General features: G+C 34.1%; 1 protein-coding gene across 4 annotated transcripts in view; it reads right to left on the bottom strand.

Moving 5' to 3' along the window:
* The window catches only part of LOC138714701 (sodium/hydrogen exchanger 9B2-like), a 47,157-nt gene extending 31,297 nt beyond the window's left edge, over positions 1-15,860 (bottom strand). For 2 of the 4 annotated variants that reach the window (XM_069846772.1, XM_069846775.1), the window contains exons 1-2: positions 15,841-15,860; positions 5,572-5,649 (exon numbers count right to left, since the gene is read on the bottom strand). In XM_069846772.1, the coding sequence (XP_069702873.1) occupies positions 5,572-5,649; positions 15,841-15,845 (83 nt within the window). In that variant the 5' untranslated portion in view covers positions 15,846-15,860. Of the gene's footprint in view, positions 1-5,571; positions 5,650-9,876; positions 10,038-15,840 lie in introns of those variants that run through there. The other 2 variants (XM_069846774.1, XM_069846773.1) reach the window with 2 other exon arrangements.
* Between the last annotated feature and the right edge of the window lie 7,281 nt (positions 15,861-23,141).

Raw genomic sequence — 23,141 nt, 5'->3', positions numbered from 1 at the left:
AATCTACATCTGAATTATTTCTAATCTTTCTATAGATAATGCAGTCGTCTGCAAATAGCCTCACATTTGATGTAATATCCTGGCATAGGTCATTTACGTATATTATAAAGAGTAATGGACCCAGAACGCTGCCCTGTGGCACCCCTGAACTTATATTTCCAATTTCCGATATTTCATGACCTACTCTAACTCTCTGGGTTCTACCTTTTAAGAATTCTTGGATCCATAGCACCACTCTTTTATCTATTCCTAGCCTACTTAACTTATCTATTAATATGTCATGTGGCACCAAATCAAATGCTTTCGAAAAGTCAATCACAACTGCATCGATTCTTCCGCCTCTATCTACCTCTTCAGCTAGATCCTGAACCAGCGACGTAATTTGACTATCACATGAGAAGCCTTCCCTAAAACCATGCTGGCGGTTGTAAAACCAGTCTTTCGCATTTAGAACATGACGAATATAATCCGATATCAAATGCTCCATGACTTTACATACGACAGATGTAAGGCTAATCGGTCTGTAGTTTCCGACATCTAATTTATTTCCACCTTTAAGTCGCGAGTATGTTTATGAAACGAGCGCAAGCGAGTTTCATAATTTTCATACTAGCGTCTTAATTACCATTATAGCCAAGTTTCATACCACTTTTTATGCTCGACCATATTTCTAACTTGAAATTATTCAGAAGTATTCATTTTATTCTTATCTGACTGAAGAGCGGAAGTGACCTTTTGCATAGCTCGTAAATTGTGAGATGTGCGCAGACGCGAAAGTATTGATTTTTTCCGAGGAACAGATGTCCACATTGACCTTGATATAATCTAGAGAGTAAACTAAATATTAATATTGATATAACATTGAAATGAAATTAGACATTGAAAAACGACATGACAAATTGAATTTATTTGAATATTATTTACAATTAACTCTAATTATTATAGTAACAGAACATAACCTTCTGCGACAGTATTGGATTTCCAGCCTCCGTGACGTTTCGCTAATTGTCTTTCGATTGCATATCCGAGAATAATCGATACTTGCTGTTTTATAATGGTACAATCAGTACAATGGAGAGTTCTCATTGACTGAACAACTGAATTATAATGGATAGGTGTACTTTAATGAGGTGCATTAAAGGGCTACTACTAGGTGTATAATTAATACATTTCGGCATGGTCGAGCATAAAATAAAATAAAATAAACCTAAATTTATTTCTAACTATAAATAAATAGAAGCAATAAACCTAGAACTATAAGTAAATACTATTATATAATAACGCCTAACAATAAGCAAAAGTAAATCTAACTTATAAGTACTTCTATTTCACCCAACTATTATCAATTTAAGTAATTACATACCACCTTAATTAATTACAAATCAACTTATTTACATATCACCTTAATTTATTTACATATCACCTTAATTTATTTACATATCAACTAAATTAGATATCATACTAATTAATTGCATATCAACTCAATTAATTACATGACACAACTTAAATAATTACACTGCATCTACAATTACATTTTCAGTCTAATCTTCTCAACCTTTCCTTAAATGTATTGATTTTAAGAGGACCACCCTGAAATATTGCCGCAGGTAAGCTGTTCCAGTCTACTATTGTGCGGTTAACAAAGAAAAATTTTACCACGTCTGTTCTTTGTTTTCTACATTTAAACTTCCTAATATGATCTGCCCTGCCTAGGTATGATGGTGTTGCTAATCTAGCTTCGAAGTCGGTCCATGCTTTGTGTCCCATTTGTGCCTTAAACAATGCGGTGAGTCTGGTTTTTCGTCGCCGTGATTTGAGAGATTCACACCCTAAGTCTTTGAAGAACTGTTTTTCATAACGTGGTAGGGGTCAAAGTACTGTAGAAGGAAGAAGAATAAAATGCATAAGATGTTTTTGGGTAGTGACATTAATTCTGTATTTTTTATTTTAATCTTTCTTTTATTTATTTTATATTTATTTGAGTTCGTGGTAAAATGTCACGTTTTCGTTATGACAAGTTAATATATTTAGCTTGAAAAGAGTTTTTTACCCTTGTCATTAAATTATTTTTCTTTTTTTATATTTTTGTTCATTATAAGATTAAATTACCTTAGGGATGACAGCGTAATCTTTTTTTGAGAGTTCTTATTGATAAATGAGTTTGCGACCTAGATGTTGGATTGAGATTTAATTAGTGGCTTGTGCAGTAAATACTGCAAACTAAGTCCATAAGAAGTTAAAATAAAAATTGTTCAGATTTATTTTCAATGAAGAATACCAGACATTTTGAAAGTTATTTGCTTCCATAATAGTGAAACATACTCCCTCTGAATGTTTTTTTTTATGCCAATACTTTTCCTTGAACCTATCCGTTTTCAGTTCTTGAGTTTCAATGCGAAATCACAAGTAACAATGTCAGGACGATTAGCGAGTTTTTCATGTGGGAGTAATGCAGTAGCTATTTCAGGTCATTGCGGATTGTAGGTCAAAGTTAAGAAAGTGTAAGGTTTGTCATGCTTTGAACAAAAAACTTAGCATCTTGGTATAGCTGCTGCATGTTTCGTGAACCACCCTGAAATGTAGAGGGCAGAGTCACTTTTTCCCACTAAGAGATCTTGCTGAGGTGATCAAGAGATTACAAAATCTTGTAGGCCTCTTATTTTATCAGTAGCCTAAGTAATACCTTTTGGTCTTTTCTTAGGAATTGTAATTTTTGCGCTTCCTCCAGACAATACTGATCTATCAAATACTGCTGGATTAATTTGTGTAACAATAAATGTTATCCCGTATATTTTCTGTATATAGGCTGTTGTGAGGAATCTATTGCTGAGATGCGGAAAATGAGGCGAATGATGTGTCAGAGTTGCAGAATCTTATATGCGCCCTAAATAAAACTGTCCATCGTAAATCGTTAGCAGTTTCAGTGTTTCATTTGTTGCTGGTTGCGGGAAATAAACTTACTCATCACGGTAGCAAGAAGTGAAATGGCATGCTATTTTCCCTACAACAAAATATACTTGGCAGCGATCACAAATCTAATCGATTAAACCAAATAAATATGAAATTAATTTTGATATAGTTTAAAGACACAGCTAAAATAGGAAGTATGACTCAATTAATACCAAGGAAAATTAGAGAATCAGACATATAAATATCTATATCACACTGCCATTAAATATATGAAAAAGACCCACACTACTTGATTAATAACTATAAAAGTATTTCATTTTTAATAACAATATTGTTACCTTACGTAAGATTTATAGTTTTCAGTAACATATAATATAGCCGTTACTCAGTAAATTATAGAAATGAAGATCTAATATAAAATATTCTTTCTCTGCGTCTACTTACTTAAAGCCCCAAAAGGTTTCACTTTCATATCATCAGTATACCATTATAATAATATTTCATTTTTATTGGTAATAATGTCATCAAACATTCTTAAGTTTTGTAGGTTTTAATATGCAATACACAGCTGTACTCGAAAAACTGCAGACCAGAGAATCAGACTTGTAAATTATTTTTTATACGTTATCAAAAAACTACTCAAATGAAGATCGACATATTGGCATTATGATGTGAAGGAATCTGAGCCATCTGAACTCTATGTCAGCAGTCCTGTAGATCATGGCCTTCGTGTAATAGTCTATTGTTTATTGTAGTGTGTGTTTTGGTTTATTCTGAAATGCCAATTAATTAGTTCTCAAAACTAATGAAAGATGGATTTTGGAAAATAGGAAAATGATGTAGGAAAATTGATATTTCACCGAAAACTACTGTTTTTCTGAAAAACTTTGGGTTCCAAGCTTCAAAATGAGGGGTCATTTATTAAAATCCGTTCAGCCATTTTCCCGTAATTTCCATTACCAGTTCAAATTATATATATCGATTTGGGTGTAGAATTTCTGATATGGCATTGTTAGCAGAAGAGAAGACGATGTAAGGGATATGCTACTAGAGCTAAATGACAGCTGTGAGCAGTATGGGATGAAAATAACTGCAGACAAGATGAAGACCATGGTTGTCGGAAGAGAAATAAAGAAGGTAATCTTGCTAATTCTAAATGAGGCAGTAGAGCAAGTGGAGAGCTTCAAATACTTGGGGTATACTATAAGCAGTAACATGAGATGCTGCCAAGAAATGAAAGGAAGAATAGCAATTGGCAGAAGGAAACTTTTATTGGAAAAAGGAGCTTCTTCTGCGGACCTCTGGAAAAAGAACAAAGGAAGAGACTAGTGAAGTGCTTTGCGTGGAATATGGCATCGTATGGGGCAGAAACATGGACATTAGGACGAAGTGAAGTGAAATTAATAGAAGGATTTGAAATGTGGATATGGAGAAAAATGGAGCGTGTGAAACGGACAGACAGAATAAGAAATGAAGTTGTGCTGGAAAGAGTGGGTGAAGGAAGAATAATGCTGAAACTGATCAGGAAGAGAAAAAGGAATTGGTGAGTCGCTGGCTAAAAAGAAAGTGCCGACTGAAGGAATGGTGAACGAAAGAAATTTGGGGGCAGAAAAAGATATCGGATGATAGACAACATTGAGCTATAGGGATCATATATGGAGACTAAAAGGAAAGATTGGAGAATGCTGGTTTTTAGTGAAGGACCTGTCCTTGGGCCGACAACTATGAATGAATGTTAGATAACGTAAAATGAATATTGCAAGTAATTTGCGTATAATTAAAATACATTTTTTAACTATTTTATTTTCAGGAACATTATTTGGTTTTCTTTATTTTGATAAAGTATTATAGTTAGCTTATGATGAACTAAATACGAAAATTAACAACATAGGAACTATAAAGGCCCATTCACAATGAAAATTAAACATAACCGTAACATAAACACAGAAGTTTGCGCCCAGGCTACCAAATGGGATCATTCACAATGATTCACATAATCATTGACATAAACATTACCGTAAGACGTTAACATGAAAGTTTGCAAACTCCAAACTTTCATGCTTATGCTTACGTGATTTGCAAACAGAACACAATCGTGGAGCGCTGAAGTATACGACAGAAATAGCGTCGTTGTTAAGTTTCCATGGTTACCAAGTATGTTTGCGGTTATGTTTATGTTCCCATCGTGAATGATGGTATGACTTCTTGATTTTACCGTAACGTTTATATTCTTAATTTAACGCTTACGTTATGTTTAATTTTCATTGTGAATGAGCCTTAATTCACGAAAATATTTATAATATATAAAATGAAATGATAAATTAATTAATCAAATTAAGTTCAAACATATTGAATCTTGAAAAATCGCCAGTTGAATTTGATCTTGGATCAATACGAAATGACACATGGTATTGGTGTTTATACAACCAAGAATGTTAATTTTATTGCATGGCCACAGATTCATTATTTACACAACATGAAATATTTTTTAGTTTAAGCTGAAAAACTGTTACATGTCTACTTAAAAATCCGTTATATAAAATATGAATGAGGGCTTTCATATGTCAAATTGTGTAGACTAATATTGTTGTCTAACATTCTACTACTGAAAGGATTTTCCATACATATCTCTATATGATAATATATAGCTATTATCCTCACCTCGTTCCACACGTACGCTGCTGGCTTCCACCCTCGGGTTCAGCTGTAGACATCTCGGAAGTCGTGGTTGAGACTGTGCTAGAAAATTTAAGAACCCAAAATAAATTCTGTCCTTTAGTTATATAATTCAAGTGATTGATAACATAGTTCACGTCGATGAAATATACAGGGTGTCCAGATGAAACCTTTACAACTTCACATGTAAGTAACAAATTATTGAGACACGATATCAGGAAGCGGTTTTCAGCATGTTAACCCAATAAGGACGGAATTTTTCACCTTAACTTTTTTCACATTTTTTTTAACCTAATTTGGTACAAATACGTCGCAATTTAACCAAAATAATCAGTTTTTTATTTTTAACAATATAGTATAATAGATACAGGCCGTGATCATACAGTCACGCTAGTCCTATACATGTACGATCATTTTTAACCTTTTTATTAGTGACAATGTTACTAATCCTAACATTTTAAACCATTTATAAATGATAAAGTTACTAATCCTAACATTTTTAACCATTTATAAGTGACAAAGCTACTAAGCCTAACATTTTAACCATTTTATTAGTTACAAGATTACTAAGCCTAACATTTTAAACCATTTTATTAGTGACAAAGTTACGAAGCCTAACATTTTTAACCATTTATAAGTGACAAAATTACTAAGTTTAACATTTTTAACCATTTTATTAATGACAAAGTTACTAAGCCTAACATTTTTTTAACCATACCTATGTAATTTCGTAGCCAACTTAAATCTGGGAAGGTGGGAAGGAAAATATTAGCGTGATGCACTTTACATAATATGTCGGTGACATCATTTACACCAACTATTGTAGTTGGCGCACTTTACATATGTCAGTGCCGCAGTGTACACCATCTCGGTTGGTAAGAAAGGTAAAACTGGCGCTGATTACCACCTCCCCTCCCCAGTAACTAGACTTCAAGGTTCTTTGGCCTTTGTATGAATTGACGTTGGTAGTGATTTGCATATGGTGACAGTAGCATTAGCAAGATTGTGTCCTAGCAGTGGTGTACACTTGGCATTGATTGTACTAACGCGACGTAAAAACTGACTTCAAGGTTAAGGGAACTCGGATTATTATATCTTGATCTATGTTAAATTAATGGTTTTGATGTGAACAGTGTTTAATCCTCCTAGTACAGACCCCCTTGGCGTAGTATTATGTGAAAAATGCCAAGTAAATTGACACAGAAATGCATCACTTGATGAAATGGTTATAAAACGAGAACCAATGTTCATAGAGACTTTTTTTTCAGGAAACATTGTCACATTTAGTCCGGGACTTCTAACATAATTATAAAATCACGATGTAGCAATTAATATCCAATTTATTTAAACTGTTAGTAGTCAGTGGATAGCACGAAGGACATATTAATTGCTACTTTGCGCTGAATTTTACAGAATTTTTACTTTAAACCTCATTATACAATTTTGACTTACACCACTCCTGCTCTGAACGGCTCAAATGTTGTTTGTGTTATAAGCTATTTAAAAAAAGTAACTATATGGAAATATCTCTTGGAATAATATTGTGTGAATATATATTATTTAAGTTGATTATTACACTTTTACTACGTCATACTACTTTTGACCAATAAAACGGTACTAAAGGACGTGGTTCAACCAATCACGGCTGTTTATCGCTACAATTTTATTACTTCACTAGCATTTGTTTTATCACTACCTTAGCATTTGTTTTTATCGCTTCCCTAGCATTTGTTTGTTTTTATCACTTTCCTAGCATTTGTTTCTTTGATTGCCAATATTTCAAACTGCAAATTCTTTACGGTACCATAAAACGTGCTTTGCGATCGTCATTTGTTTACCGCATAGATAGTCAACTGAAAATGGCGGCTCCGTTCAAACGTTTTGGTGAAGCTAACATTAGTGAAATAGAATTTTAGTAAGTCAATTAATACCTATTTTATTGTATTATAGTACTTCATTTCTTCTAATCTTTATATACTTTCTTCTAATCGTGTAATTGTCAATTAAACCCCACTCGAGTTTAGATTTTCTCTAGATAAATTAAAACCTCTAGTGAGATTACTGTTATGATTCGACAAATGGACAGAGCTAAATGAAGTTATCCACCTCTGCCACACTTTATGCTACCTCTCCATCCCTTCTCAATGAAGTGTTGCAGGTTGCATTCAGCAGTGATTCGGCGCTAATTATTGCTTTGGACACGCCTGTTATAGGCCTACTTAACGATGTAGGATCTGACATGATGTTACTTGACTTTTCCTGTCATAGCATGTCACGCGTACAGTATATCAGTTATTCATAGATTTCAAAAAGGCGTATGACTCGGTTAAGAGAGAAGTTTTATGTAATATTCTTATTGAATTTGGTATTGCCAAGAAACTAGTTCGCTTAATTAAAATGTGTCTTAGTGAAACTTACAGCAGAGTCCGTATAGACCAGTTTCTATCTGATGTTTTTCCAATTCACTGTGGGCTAAAACAGGGAGATGCACTATCACCTTTACTTTTTAACTTCGCTCAAGAATATTCCATTAAGAAAGTTCATGATAATAGACAGGGTTTGGAATTGAATGGGTTACATCAGCTTCTTGTCTATGCGGATGACGTGAATATGTTAGGAGAAAATCCTCAAACGATTAGGGAAAACGCGGAAATTCTACTTAAAGCAAGTAAAGAGATAGGTTTGGAAGTAAATCCCGAAAAGACAGTTATATTACCGGTTGTTCTGTATGGCTGTGAAACTTGGACTCTCACTTTGAGGGAGGAACAGAGATTGAGGGTTTTTGAGAATAAGGTTCTTAGGAAAATATTTGGGGCTGAGAGGGATGAAGTTACAGGAGAATGGAGAAAGTTACACAACACAGAACTGCACGCATTGCATCCTTCACCTGACATAATTAGGAACATTAAATCCAGACGTTTGAGATGGGCAGGGCATGTAGCACGTATGGGCGAATCCAGAAATGCATATAGAGTGTTAGTTGGGAGGCCAGAGGGGAAAATACCTTTGGGGAGGCCGAGACGTAGATGGGAAGATAATATTAAAATGGATTTGAGGGAGGTGGGGTATGATGGTAGAGACTGGATTAATCTTGCTCAGGATAGGGACCAATGGCGGGCTTATGTGAGGGCGGCAATGAACCTCCGGGTTCCTTAAAAGCCAGTAAGTAAGTAAGTAAGTAAGTAAGTAAGTAAGTAAGTAAGTAAGCAAGCAAGTAAGGAAGTAAGCAAGTAAGCAAGCAAGTAAGTAAGCAAGTAAGTAAGCAAGTAAGGAAGTAAGCAAGTAAGTAAGCAAGCAAGTAAGCAAGTAAGCAAGTAAGCAAGCAAGCAAGTAAGCAAGCAAGTAAGGAAGTAAGCAAGTAAGTAAGCAAGTAAGTAAGCAAGTAAGCAAGGAAGTAAGCAAGTAAGCAAGCAAGTAAGCAAGTAAGCAAGTAAGCAAGCAAGTAAGCAAGCAAGTAAAGAAGTAAGCAAGTAAGTAAGCAAGCAAGTAAGCAAGCAAGTAAGCAAGTAAGCAAGCAAGTAAGCAAGTAAGCAAGCAAGTAAGCAAGCAAGTAAAGAAGTAAGCAAGTAAGTAAGCAAGCAAGTAAGCAAGCAAGTAAGCAAGTAAGCAAGCAAGTAAGCAAGTAAGCAAGTAAGCAAGTAAGTAAGCAAGCAAGTAAGCAAGTAAGTAAGCAAGCAAGCAAGTAAGCAAGCAAGTAAGGAAGTAAGCAAGTAAGTAAGCAAGTAAGTAAGCAAGTAAGCAAGGAAGTAAGCAAGTAAGCAAGCAAGTAAGCAAGTAAGCAAGCAAGTAAGCAAGCAAGTAAGCAAGCAAGTAAAGAAGTAAGCAAGTAAGTAAGCAAGCAAGTAAGCAAGCAAGTAAGCAAGTAAGCAAGCAAGTAAGCAAGCAAGTAAGCAAGTAAGCAAGCAAGTAAGCAAGCAAGTAAAGAAGTAAGCAAGCAAGCAAGTAAGCAAGCAAGTAAGCAAGTAAGCAAGCAAGTAAGCAAGTAAGCAAGTAAGCAAGCAAGCAAGTAAGCAAGTAAGCAAGCAAGCAAGTAAGCAAGCAAGCAAGGAAGCAAGTAAGCAAGCAAGTAAGCAAGCAAGCAAGTAAGCAAGCAAGTAAGCAAGTAAGTAAGCAAGCAAGTAAGCAAGCAAGCAAGCAAGTAAGCAAGCAAGCAAGTAAGCAAGTAAGCAAGCAAGCAAGCAAGTAAGGAAGCAAGTAAGTAAGTAAGCAAGCATGTCACGCGCTGCAACATAGTATGACACGAAACATGACGTAACATAAGACATGACATTAAAGCTGATGGTTACTCACAGCGCAGTTTTAATCGTGGCTAGGTGACAACCGAGTGGAGTTGGAGAAGTTGTATGAACACGAGGATGAAGAGACCCGTGGTCCAGGGGCCCCTTGAGTAAGAATTTTCGGTTCTGAACGTAGAAGACTCCATCCGACTACAGCGACGAGCTGAATGATCATGTCCCCGCGCCTCTGTGCCTCCTTATATACCGTCGGTACTGCTTCTTTACGTAACTCGCACGTGTGACACTGATTAGCGGGTTTATGTATGGAACAAGTGCCTGGATACGATGAAGATTGAGTGTAGACGGTAATTAAGATAACATGGCCGCATAAAGTTTCCTATCCTACTGAGCACACTTGTTCGGAATATTTCTTTGTTGCGTACAGGTTTTTAGGTTTACATTCAGTCTAGATCAGGCATGTCAAAACCCTGCACATTGTGCACTGGTCTGCTTGCAACGTGCAGTTTCTATTCCCCTACCTGGAGGGAGTGAATCGGCTTGGAGGGGACCTAATAGTTATATGAGAATTTAAATCATATTAGTAAAGTTCTCAAAATATGATATTCGCCTGCTCTTATTTCTTAATGAGTACTCTCACGGCAAGACAAACATGACAATGATGTTGTTTTGGAGTCTGTACTAACACAGCCATCAATGGTTAGACGACTTACAACTTTTATTTGATAAGCTGATAAGTGATGAGAATATAGTGAGTAATACATGTGAGGCTCTTGAGGTTGTAAGGGAAGGAAGAAAACAACTATTTGTAAGGCGGAAAAATTTTCTGGAAAAATAATACATAATGGCGAATTTTCCACCTCACGTTACTATATTATCTAATATACTTACGTTAATAAATCTTTATACCTGACATAAAGAAAATGTCCTCGCTTCACAGCTTGTGAAGTACTCTTTTAACTCAATTCAGTAACGCTCCCAACTTGCTAATACTTGCTCTCAACGTTTTCCAAATAAACTATATATAAATTTAAATTCAAGCTTAATTTATCCAATTTATTAATAATAATAATAATGTGAATTTATATTAATATATAGCAAGGAAATGATTCCAGTGTAAAAGCCTCACAATGTCCTACTGCATGTAATTGAGAGTAATAGTAATATACGTTACAAGAGCGGTATGTTGACGTTTTCATGTTCGAGGAAAAGATTGAAAAAGCGAAACGTAGTTGAGGTTTTTTAATTTCCGAGAACATGAAAACAAACATACCGCTCGTGTATCGTACATTATTTTGTGCGAAGATCGTTTATTACATACCTGAAAGACGAATTTCTAATTAGTTGCAATGAAATCTCCATGTTGGTTTCTGTTTACTGACGGCAACTTCGGAAAACCAAAATATCTTTCTTCAACATTGTTGCTATAAAATGTTTTCTGTGTTTACTTTACTCCAGCAGGCCGTGATATACGTCTGTCTTTCCCCCCCCCCCCCAGTCTATAAATGCGAACTTAAAACAAACGGTAAGGTTATGTAATGATTTATTTTTCATTTTAATATTTTAACAATATTATTTATATAAGATATTGCAGTAATAACATCGGCATCTGGAATCTTGTTCATTTTTTCACGGCTTCCTTAATGTTACTTGTATCAGGAATGCAATAAGTTTCGTGGAGTAGTAGACTTTACTTAATTTTTGCAAATATTTAAAAACAATAATTAACATTGCAATTTAGGTGAAATTGCAGTGGTAAGTTTCCAATTTATAATTATTACTATGTTAAACGTCTCTAAAAATAATATGTTAAAAGCCTAAAGCAGTAAAATGAATGTCGCGCTTAAGCGGTAGGCTAAGAAGAGGGAAATTGTTATGTGTGTTAAGTTGGGAATACTGAATGTGGTATTTCACACTTACCGCGTATTGGTTCTGTGCGGAAAACAAGCAAATACGCACGATCTCGCACAAAATATTTTCTTTCTTAGCATTTGTGCACCAATGGTCCCAATAATGCTTGAGGAACAATGAAAGAGTATTACTTTGAAATAATCAGTACCTATTACGTAAAATGAAATATTGTGTTCGTTTTTTGTTGTATCGAAATTACTGCAATATTTATATTTTCTTCAAATACTGTATACAAATCATGTAAATAAATTATTCTTTACAAACGTCTGCATTGTGAATTGTAACTGAGCAAGTCTATCGTTTCTTGTGTTACAATTATTGTCAAATATAGACACTGACAATAATTGTGTTTTTTCTTCTTCGTAAGTGTGTTTATGATGTCCAAATGTCAATTTAATTGAACACTAGAAGTGCAGAATAGATTCTTGTACATCCCTCCCGCTAAGAACTGGTAAGAGCAACACGTGAATGACGCAATCTGCACAAAACCGGCGTTCCGCGCACATACACTGCACTTTCAGTGTCTGATTTTTGACATGCCTGGTCTAGATTATTAAAATAGTCTTTTTTAGATACCCAAACTAAATGTACTGACTTTCTGATTTCCATTTTAGTCTCCAAATGACATTATTTTACGCATAAGTGCTTAAAAGCGACTTTTTAAGGTCACGTGTGTAAAAAGTGGAAACTGATTTTTCAACAAGTCATTTTATTATAAAACTTAATTAATCAAATGCTTTTATTTAACTAGCTAGCTAGCGAGTACAAATTAAATTTATGAAACAAAAATGTTTCTAGCCACTACCGTAAGAGCCAGGTTCGTGTACGGTGTGGTCTTAGTCAATAATATAACATAAAATTTACAAGGACGTTTACTAAATACAGTAAGTAATTTAATTCAAACCGATAAATAACATACAAGAGAGAGAAAAAAAGACCACCTCTGTGGTGTAGGGGTCAGCATGCTGGTCTCTTACGCAGAGGGCCCGGGTTCGATTCCCGGTCGGGTTGAATTTCCTGGTTGAGGTTTTTGAGGGTTTTTCCTCAACCGTAAGGCAAGTGCCAGAAAATTCGGGCTTGAAAATCACCGGCCTCATTCATCACCGAAATCATATTCATAACAAATCAGTAGGCCTAACATATATACAGTCGCCATCTAGTTCACAACAATAGAATCAGTCTCAACAATAGTACACAGGCCTTCGGATTGCACACAGAAGTTTAACTCGCGATATGACCAAAAGATGTTAAAGTGAGTATAAATAACAGCGAGGAAAAAAAAAGAAGAGAAAAACACATTTAATATAAATTGACAATCAGACAGAAGCCAGTGATATTCAATAAAATCGTGAATATAGTCGACAGAAATAAAAGGTAAAAAATACACACATTTGTTAATATTATAAATATCATGGATAATTTTACAAATTTCTCTTTTAAAAGCTTCAATTTTAAAATATTTCAAATTTGGAAAATGGTTGTAATTTTATTATAAAGTCTTCAGTCGAAACTAGCGCCATGTTTAAGAGCTGCACTTGTATGACATTTAGGCTCAATTAATGAGAAAGTAGACGTTTGTCTTCGAGTATGATATTCATGTCGATTAGATTTATGTTTTATTTGATTTCTGTGGTAGTAAGTTAGTAAACTATATTTATAAATTTCTTCAATAGTTAATACTTCAAAATCTGTATAAATTAAATTTGTAGAACATTAGATTTTCTCCATTTTGTTTTCTTACATGATAGTAAATATTTGAGATATTATTAACACTTTTACAAGCCACCGGCGTAGCTCAGTCGGCTGAGACACTTGGCTGCCGATCCAGAGCGTGGGTTCGATTCCTGCTTGGGCTGATTAACTGGCTGAGTTTTTCAGAGGTTTTTCCTAACCGTAAGGCGAATGTTAGGTAATCTGTGGCGAATCTGCGGCCTCATCTCACCAAATACAAAATCGCTATCACCAATCCCATCGACGCTAAATAACCTAGTAGTTGATACAGCGAAGCTATTATTTAGGCTACTTTGCCCGGTATGTACGCTGAAGGAATCGTTTGTTATTCTGTAGTGTATTGGTATGCGTTGGGTGTAACCTCATTAGCAGTAGAATTTACGTTCAGTCGAAATGTAAACAAATAATTAAACTACCATCAATCCCCAAAACATATTTCACAAATTAAAAATACAATTATAAGATACAATTAAATTTCACTAGATATTTTGTTCAGTAAACCGATATGTACTGCCTGCATAATTTTGGCAGTTCATATAGTTTACACCCTGTATATTAAATGAGTGAATTAGTCGCAAATCCATAATTTACGGGTTTAAATTACTCTGATAATATTCTAAGATATGGTTAATCTATTTCAAGTAGGCCTACAGTAAAATAGTTGAATTGATATTCTAGCGGCATATTTTGTGTTGGATATATCTCCTTTGCATGCATAAGTACTTGTAATGTCAAGCGGTGTTGTAACATTTTCGTTGTAAAGATTATCCCTAGTTAGAGTTATTTTTATATCTACATCAATACATTGATTTCTACCTCCACCATCCACAGTGAATAAATTTTAAGCTATAAGATGACTTTTAATCAACGTTGAATTTAAAATTGCTAACCTTTTTTTTGTCATCATCGAACAACTTGTGGTATAACAATGTTGTTATATTATACACCACGTGGAATCAATTAAAAATACAAACACACATTAGGAAGTTTAAATACAGAAAACAAAGAACGGACGTGACATAATTTTCATTTGTTAACCGCACAATAGTAGAATGGAACAGCTTACCTGCGGCAATCTTTCAGGGTGGTCCTCTTAAAATCAATACATTTAAGGAAAGGTTGAGAAGATTAGACTGAAAATGTAATTATTGTAGGTGCAGTGTAATTATCTAAGTTGTTTCATGTAATTAAGTTGATATGTAATTAATTAAGATGATACGTAATTAATTAAGTTGATATGTAAATAAATAAATAAAGGTGATATGTAATTAATTAAGATGATATGTAATTAAGTTGATATGTAATTAATTAAAGTGATATGTAATTACTTAAGTTGGTAATAGTTGGGTGTAAGAGAAGTACTTATAAGTTAGGTTTACTTTTGCTTATTTTAGGGGTTATTATAGCATAGTTTTTATTTATAGTCCTAGGTTTATTGCATCTATTTAGTAGTATTTAGTAGTATTTATTTATTTAACCTGGTAGAGATAAGGCCGTCAGGCCTTCTCTACCCCTCTACCAGGGGATTACAACTATAATATGAACAATAAAATTACAATTAATATTAAATTTACAATTACAATTACAATAAAAATTAAAGTACGACAAGATTACCTGATTAATGAAAGCTAGACATTTTATCATAGAAGTTAAGAACAAAGAATATTTTTGTATTTACTGAATTACAAATTAAACCTTCAATAACAAAATTCTATAGTGATGAAATTACCGGATACTGAAATATTTTGTGATAGATCAAGAGAACTATTAACAAGAAACCATGTCTCAACGAGTCTCAATTACTGACCAAGTGCCTAGTAAGTTTGCGTTTGAATTCAATTTTATTTCGACAGTCCCTGATGCTAGCAGGTAACGAATTCCAGAGTCTTGGCATGGCTATTGTGGCTACTTATTTATAGTTAGAAGTAAATTTACGTTTATTTTATCTCTTTATTGCTGTAATTATTGTAAATTTTATTAATATTATTGTAATGATGTTATTGTATATTATATGTCACTGCTACCGGGTGTATACCCAATTGTAGTGTTAATACATACAAAAAAAAATGCGTAATAGAACAGCAACTAAAAGTGAATTTAGAAATGTGTGATATGAACAGGTACTACTACAGTGTTAAAAATGTGTGATACAACATAAGGACGATACATACTTAGACATTTTAAGTAAATTAAGATTAACAAATTGTAAATATTATATATATGTACTACATAGAAAGTGTAAGTATGTAGTATTACTTAGGTAATGGGGCATGCTGTAATTATAAAAAAATACATACATACATACATACATACATACATACATACATACATACATACATACATACATACATACATACATACATACATACATACATACATCATTGGTGATGTTACAGCTCCTTGTGATTGAAGCGAAATCTGAGTAGGCCTAATCATATATTTTTTCAAATGAAAGCATTGTCTTTGACACCGTCTGGTTATTGATTGAACGTTGGGACTATAGAACAGTGGAAGGGTATGAGCTTGATATTCTGTTAACTAGATATTGAGTTAAGCACAGCTGGATCTTCACAGAGTATGGTTAAAGTCTCAATATCACTGCCATGGTAGTGGCTAAGTTTTCTTAATTTCTTTTCTCGCTTTGACATTGTAAAGCGTTTTTATTGTCCCTGAACCAATTGGCTATTCTTAATGAGGTCAAACATAACCTCTCTCAACAATAAGTTTTGACGTGACGTCATTCGAGTTCAAAGTTGTGTCAAGTGTTGTGGGTTCGAAGTTTAATTGATAATGATCCCAGCGAAGTAAGTGGCTACTTTGTACAGGGTGTGCCTTAACAGTCATTCCGATTAATTTAACGAGCTTAATATGCCATCAGTTTCTAAATGTTTTGATACCGTTACGTGGATCGAAATTAAGGTACGATCACACGTCGCTACTTTTGCAGCGCTGCAGTACAAAAAACTGCGCAACTCTCGTACTGCGACGTGTGAACAACGATGCCACCCGAAAAGTAGCGGCTGCCGAACCTGCTGCCCGCTACTTTTTCATGCTGCGCGCAGCTTAAAAGTAGCGACGTGTGAACAGGGTTCTCAGGGTTGCAGCCGCAGCATTTTTGATATCGGTTTTGTTGAAACTTTTGCTGCGGTTGCAACCAGTGTTACCACCCAAATGTGTTAATGATACTTTTATTGTTTGGATATATTTTAATGTTAAATGTGATGAAAATAAATTATTTGTAACAGTTATTAAATACACAACACAGTCTGAGCATAATTGGTGACGATATAATTCATTTTTTAAATTTTCCGTAGCGTAGTTCCAAACAGGAGGGTTGCCAACATTGATTACGTTAATATGCTGTTGGTTATCATTTAAGTATATAGGCGTTTTTAAAAGCTTTATAGTAAAAATAATGCCAATTTCTGAATACTAGATACGACAGAAAAGCAAATAATAGATAAGGAAGCTTTCGCACGAGTTTCTTAATAATGTGAACATAACCACAAAATGTATATTGAGAAGTCAACACGGAGATGGAAACCTGCAGCATGACTGCGGCTGCAAAAGTAGCGCCTTGTATGTGAACAGACTCGCAACCTCCAGTTGCAACTTTTGCTGCACTCGGGTTGCGCAGCACGAAAAGTAGCGTGCAGCGCTCTACTTTTGGCTTTCGTGTGAACACGACACGCAACTTTTGCAGCTGCAGTATACAGTAAAAGTAGCGCTGCAAAAGTAGCGACGTGTGACCGTACCTTTAGGTATACTTTTAATCAATTCATGTCTATAAAGCTTACTTAAATTTAGTTACTGCAACTCACCCGACATTTTCTCATCAGAAAAATTCAGACTTGATTTTAGGAGACTGATATTGTGAAATCTGAATGAGAAAAACAAGGAAATAATGGAGTTTTCTTATCTTATCGTTAATCTAAGGCATAACATTTTTAGACCCTGCAGTTAGCTACGTCGCGAGACATTTCATTCTCCTACTTTTGACAATTTTGTAATATCTCGTATATTAATTTTTTTTCTGTATTTAATTCTTACTGTGTCTTGTTTCTCCATATTTACAGAGAGTGCGAACAAAAGACTGAATTGTTCCTCTTGAAGGCGAGACAGATTGGAACTTCAGCTGTTGAAGTTTATGATGCCAACTGACGAAGGGATAATGGTAAATATTGAATTATACACTTTTATGCCTGTTTGTATGTTAGGTTAGGATATATTATATAATGTGTTTTGTTTGTGTCATTTTTATATTAATCTGTATGTTCTTTTGGAAAGTGGTTGGAACTAACTATAGGTGAGGGGGGTGAAACCTACAAAGTAGGAGTTATTTTACACAGAACGTACTGTCAAAAGACCCGTGAATTGGATTTAAGAGAAAATTCTGATAATATAGTACATCTGTAGGCCTATGTATAATATTGCTTAATAAACATATATATATATATATATATATATATATATATATATATATATATAGGCGGCCGGGTAGCTCTGTTGGTAGAGCAGCTGGGTACAGACTGGAAGGTCCGGGGTTCGATCCCAGGTGGTGACAGGATTTTTTCTCGTTGCCAAACTTTCAGAACGGAACGGAACCCCGAGGTTCACTCAGCCTCCTATAAAATTGAGTACCGGGTCTTTCCCGGGGGTAAAAGGCGGTCAGAGCGTGGTGCCGACCACACCACCTTATTCTAGTGCCGAGGTCACGGAAAGCATGGGGCTCTACCTCCATGCCCCCCAAGTGCCTTCATGGCATGTTACGGGGATACCTTTACCTTTTTACCTCTCTCTCTCTCTCTCTCTCTCTCTCTCTCTATATATATATATATATATATATATATACTAGTGGCTTGTGCAGCAAATGCTGCAAACTAAGTTCATTAGACGTTCAAATAAACATTTTTCAGATTTATTTTCAATGAAGAATACCAGACATTCTGAAAGTTATTTGCTTCCATAATAATGAAAGATACTCTCTCTCGAGCCAATACTGAAGAGAACCACGCATATAAATATCTACATCACACCGCAATTAAATATATGAAAAAAGACCGAACTCCACTTGATTAATAACTATAAAAATATTTGATTTTTAATAATATTATTATCTTACGTGAGTTTTATAGCTTTCAGTAACATATACTATATAGCCGCCACTCAGTAAAATATATAAATAAAAATCTGATTTAAGTTCTTCTCTACATCTACTTATATAACCCCAAAACGTTTCACTTCCATATCATCAATGTAGGATTGATATGTATAATTAATGAAAAATAATCACATCACGGCATTAACTACAATAATATTTCATTTCTAATAGTAATAATGCCATCAAACCACCTCAAGTTTTGTAGTTTTTAATATCCAATACACAGCTGTACCCAGAAAATTACACACCACAGAATCGAACGTGTAAATTATTTTTAGTAAGTTAAGTTTTTAATAACCAATTTAATTTGAGCTCTAAATATGTCAGCATTCTTGCAGATCATGGCCTTCGTGTAATATTGTTTACTGTAGTGTGTGTTTTGTTTTATTCTGAAATACTACACGGCCGACTTGATGCTCGCTTCGCTTCTCCTGAATGCAATTAGCTAGTTCTCAAAACTGACGACAGATGGATTTTGGAAAATAGGAAAATTATGTAGGAAAATTGACATTTCACTGACAACTACTATTTTTCCGAAAAACTTTGGGTTCCAAGCTTCAAAATGAGGGGTCATTTGTTAAAATCCGTTCAGCCGTTTTCCCGCAATTTCCATTACCAATTCACATTATATATATATATAAAACTAAACCATAATATATTAATTTTTTCCCCCAATTTTTGTTTAATTAATCTTGTTTCGGCACAGTTCCATATCTTAATAGTGATTCTTTACTAACGTTTTTCATCTAAGCAACTGTTTGTCCAGGCTACATTACAGAAATATCCTGATACTTGAGATCCGTTGACAACTTGACTTTTAACTTATTTACTGGGATTTATGGTAGTATATTTGCCTTCTCATAAATATCAAAGTTATTACTAGAGTCCTGCGCTCGGTTACTTTGAATACAAGTTAGGTGTACATCGATCATACTAGCTTCGTACGAAGAGCAAGTTGCAGTCAACAGTTCACGCTGTAGTGAACCAAACAATCTTCCCTCATGCACCGGTACTGTGTGTCTACATATGTTTATTCGTGTACCTGTATAAGTCAGTGAACAACAGGAATAGCACTTGGATTTAATAAGAATAATAACGAATATACAGGGTGATTCACGAGGATTTAACTCCCTTACGGAGCTTATTTCCGAAGACATTCTGAGCAAGAAATGTTATATAAACATGTGTCCTAATCTTAATATTTTAAAGTTACACTATTTTGAAGTTGTTTGTAAAATACAATTTTTCTTTAGTTTTAAGGGTAAAAGAATATTACAAATAGAGAATGAATTATTCAGAAGTGTCATTTCTTTCATTGGCTAGTGTTCTGAAGCTAAAAATGTGTTGTTAATTACTTTGTACAGATTTTGTTTTTCAATTTTTAACTAAAATTACACCATTCTTACGCACTTATCACAGAAATTGTTACAAATCACACGACTTTAGGAACTTGATTCTTTACCGTTTAATTATGCATCCTAATGTATAGTCTTAAAGAATTTACAAGAGTGGCGTGATTTGTAACAATTGTGATAAATGCGTAAGAAAATGTAATTTTATAGTTAAAAAAAAATCTGTACGAAGCAACTGTGGAATTCACAACAGATTTCTAGCTTCAGAATACTGGCTAATTAAAGAAATGATATTCCTGAATAGTTCATTCTTTGTCTGTAATATTATTTTACCCTTAAAACTCAAGAATAATGGTATTTTACAAACAACTTCAAATCAGTGTAATTCTGAAAATATTGAGATTAGGAGAAATTTTTATATGACATTTTTAGCTCGGAATGTCTTCGTAAATAAGTTCCATAAGGGACGGTAAATCCTCGTGAATCACCCTGTACATGTTTAAAGGCAACTTATATGCAATATAAGATAATTTTACTAGGAATATAGACGAAGAAAATAAGAGTCAGCCCCTTTATTTTGAGGAGCCACCACATTTTGTCCACACATGCAGTGAGAAAACCATTCAAGCTAAGATAAGGAGGATATATTTACTGAAATAATATAGGTATTAAACAATATTAAATATCTATGCAATACAAACTAACTAACACTGAAAACTACGACAATAAAAACACAGAACACCTTCCTTCTTAACTGTAACAGTCAAGAGTAAAAACACTATGATTTAAATTCTAACCATCCACACCTGTGGAGGAACGGTTAGCGCGTCTGACCGCGAAACAAGGGTTCGAATCCCGGTCGGGACAAGTTACCTGGTTGAGGTTTTTCCGGGGTTTTCCCTGATTCCAGTATGAGCAAATGGTGAGCAACTGTCGGTGCTGGACCCCGACACATTTCACCGGCATTATCACCTTCATTTTATTTAGACGCTAAATAACCTCAGATCATAATCGCCACTTGAATGCAAGAATTGGGTAACTCGAAATTTGCGCTTTTTAGATACCTCTTTTATAGCGTAGCAAAAATCGCACAAAATGTAATGCAAGAACTAAGTAACTCGAAATTTGCGCTTTTTAGTTGCCTCTTTTATAGCATAGCAAAAATCGCACAAAATGTAATGCAAGAACTAGGTAACTCGAAATTTGCGCTTTTTAGTTACCTCTTTTATAGCATAGCAAAAATCGTACAAAATGTAATGCAAGAACTAGGTAACTCGAAATTTGCGCCTTTTAGTTACCTCTTTTATAGCATAGCAAAAATCGCACAAAATGTAATGCAAGAACTAGGTAACTCGAAATTTGTGTTTTTTAGTTACCTCTTTTATAGCATAGCAAAAATCGCACAAAATGTAATGCAAGAACTAGGTAATTCCAAATTTGTGTTTTTTAGTTACCTCTTTTATAGCATAGCAAAAATCGCACAAAATGTAATGCAAGAACTAGGTAATTCCAAATTTGTGTTTTTTAGTTACCTCTTTTATAGCATAGCAAAAATCGCACAAAATGTAATGCAAGAACTAGGTAATTCCAAATTTGTGTTTTTTAGTTACCTCTTTTATAGCATAGCAAAAATCGCACAAAATGTAATGCAAGAACTAGGTAATTCCAAATTTGTGTTTTTTAGTTACCTCTTTTATAGCATAGCAAAAATCGTACAAAATGTAATGCAAGAACTAGGTAACTCGAAATTTGCGCCTTTTAGTTACCTCTTTTATAGCATAGCAAAAATCGCACAAAATGTAATGCAAGAACTAGGTAATTCCAAATTTGTGTTTTTTAGTTACCTCTTTTATAGTATAGCAAAAATCGCACAAAATGTAATGCAAGAACTAGGTAATTCCAAATTTGTGTTTTTTAGTTACCTCTTTTATAGCATAGCAAAAATCGCACAAAATGTAATGCAAGAACTAGGTAATTCCAAATTTGTGTTTTTTAGTTGCCTCTTTTATAGCATAGCAAAAATCGCACAAAATGTAATGCAAGAACTAGGTAACTCGAAATTTGCGCTTTTAGTTGCCTCTTTTATAGCGTAGCAAAAATCGCACAAAATGTAATGCAAGAACTAAGTAACTCGAAATTTGTGCTTTTTAGTTACCTCTTTTATAATATAGCAAAAACCGCACAAAATGTAATGCAAGAACTAGGTAACTCGAAATTTGCGCTTTTTAGTTACCTCTTTTATAATATAGCAAAAACCGCACAAAATGTAATGCAAGAACTAAGTAACTCGAAATTTGCGCTTTTTTGTTACCTCTTTTATAATATAGCAAAAACTGCACAAAAATGTAATGCAAGAACTAAGTAACTCGAAATTTGCGCTTTTTAGTTACCTCTTTTATAATATAGAAAAAACCGCACAAAATGTAATGCAAGAACTAAGTAACTCGAAATTTGCGCTTTTTTGTTACCTCTTTTATAATATAGAAAAAACTGCACAAAATGTAATGCAAGAACTAGGTAACTCGAAATTTGCGCTTTTTAGTTACCTCTTTTATAATATAGCAAAAACCGCACAAAATGTAATGCAAGAACTAAGTAACTCGAAATTTGCGCTTTTTAGTTACCTCTTTTATAGCATAGCAAAAATCGCACAAAATGTAATGCAAGAACTAAGTAACTCGAAATTTGCGCTTTTTAGTTACCTCTTTTATAATATAGCAAAAACCGCACAAAATGTAATGCAAGAACTAAGTAACTCAAAATTTGCGCTTTTTTGTTACCTCTTTTATAATATAGCAAAAACTGCACAAAATGTAATGCAAGAACTAGGTAACTCGAAATTTGTGCTTTTTAGTTACCTCTTTTATAATATAGCAAAAACCGCACAAAATGTAATGCAAGAACTAAGTAACTCGAAATTTGCGCTTTTTTGTTACCTCTTTTATAATATAGCAAAAACTGCACAAAATGTAATGCAAGAACTAAGTAACTCGAAATTTGCGCTTTTTAGTTACCTCTTTTATAATATAGCAAAAACTGCACAAAATGTAATGCAAGAACTAGGTAACTCGAAATTTGTGCTTTTTAGTTACCTCTTTTATAATATAGCAAAAACTGCACAAAATGTAATGCAAGAACTAAGTAACTCGAAATTTGCGCTTTTTT

Source organism: Periplaneta americana, chromosome 15 (assembly GCF_040183065.1).
Source record: "Periplaneta americana isolate PAMFEO1 chromosome 15, P.americana_PAMFEO1_priV1, whole genome shotgun sequence".
Taxonomy (NCBI): Eukaryota; Metazoa; Arthropoda; class Insecta; order Blattodea; family Blattidae; genus Periplaneta; species Periplaneta americana.
This window is presented reverse-complemented; position numbering and strand designations above follow the sequence as displayed.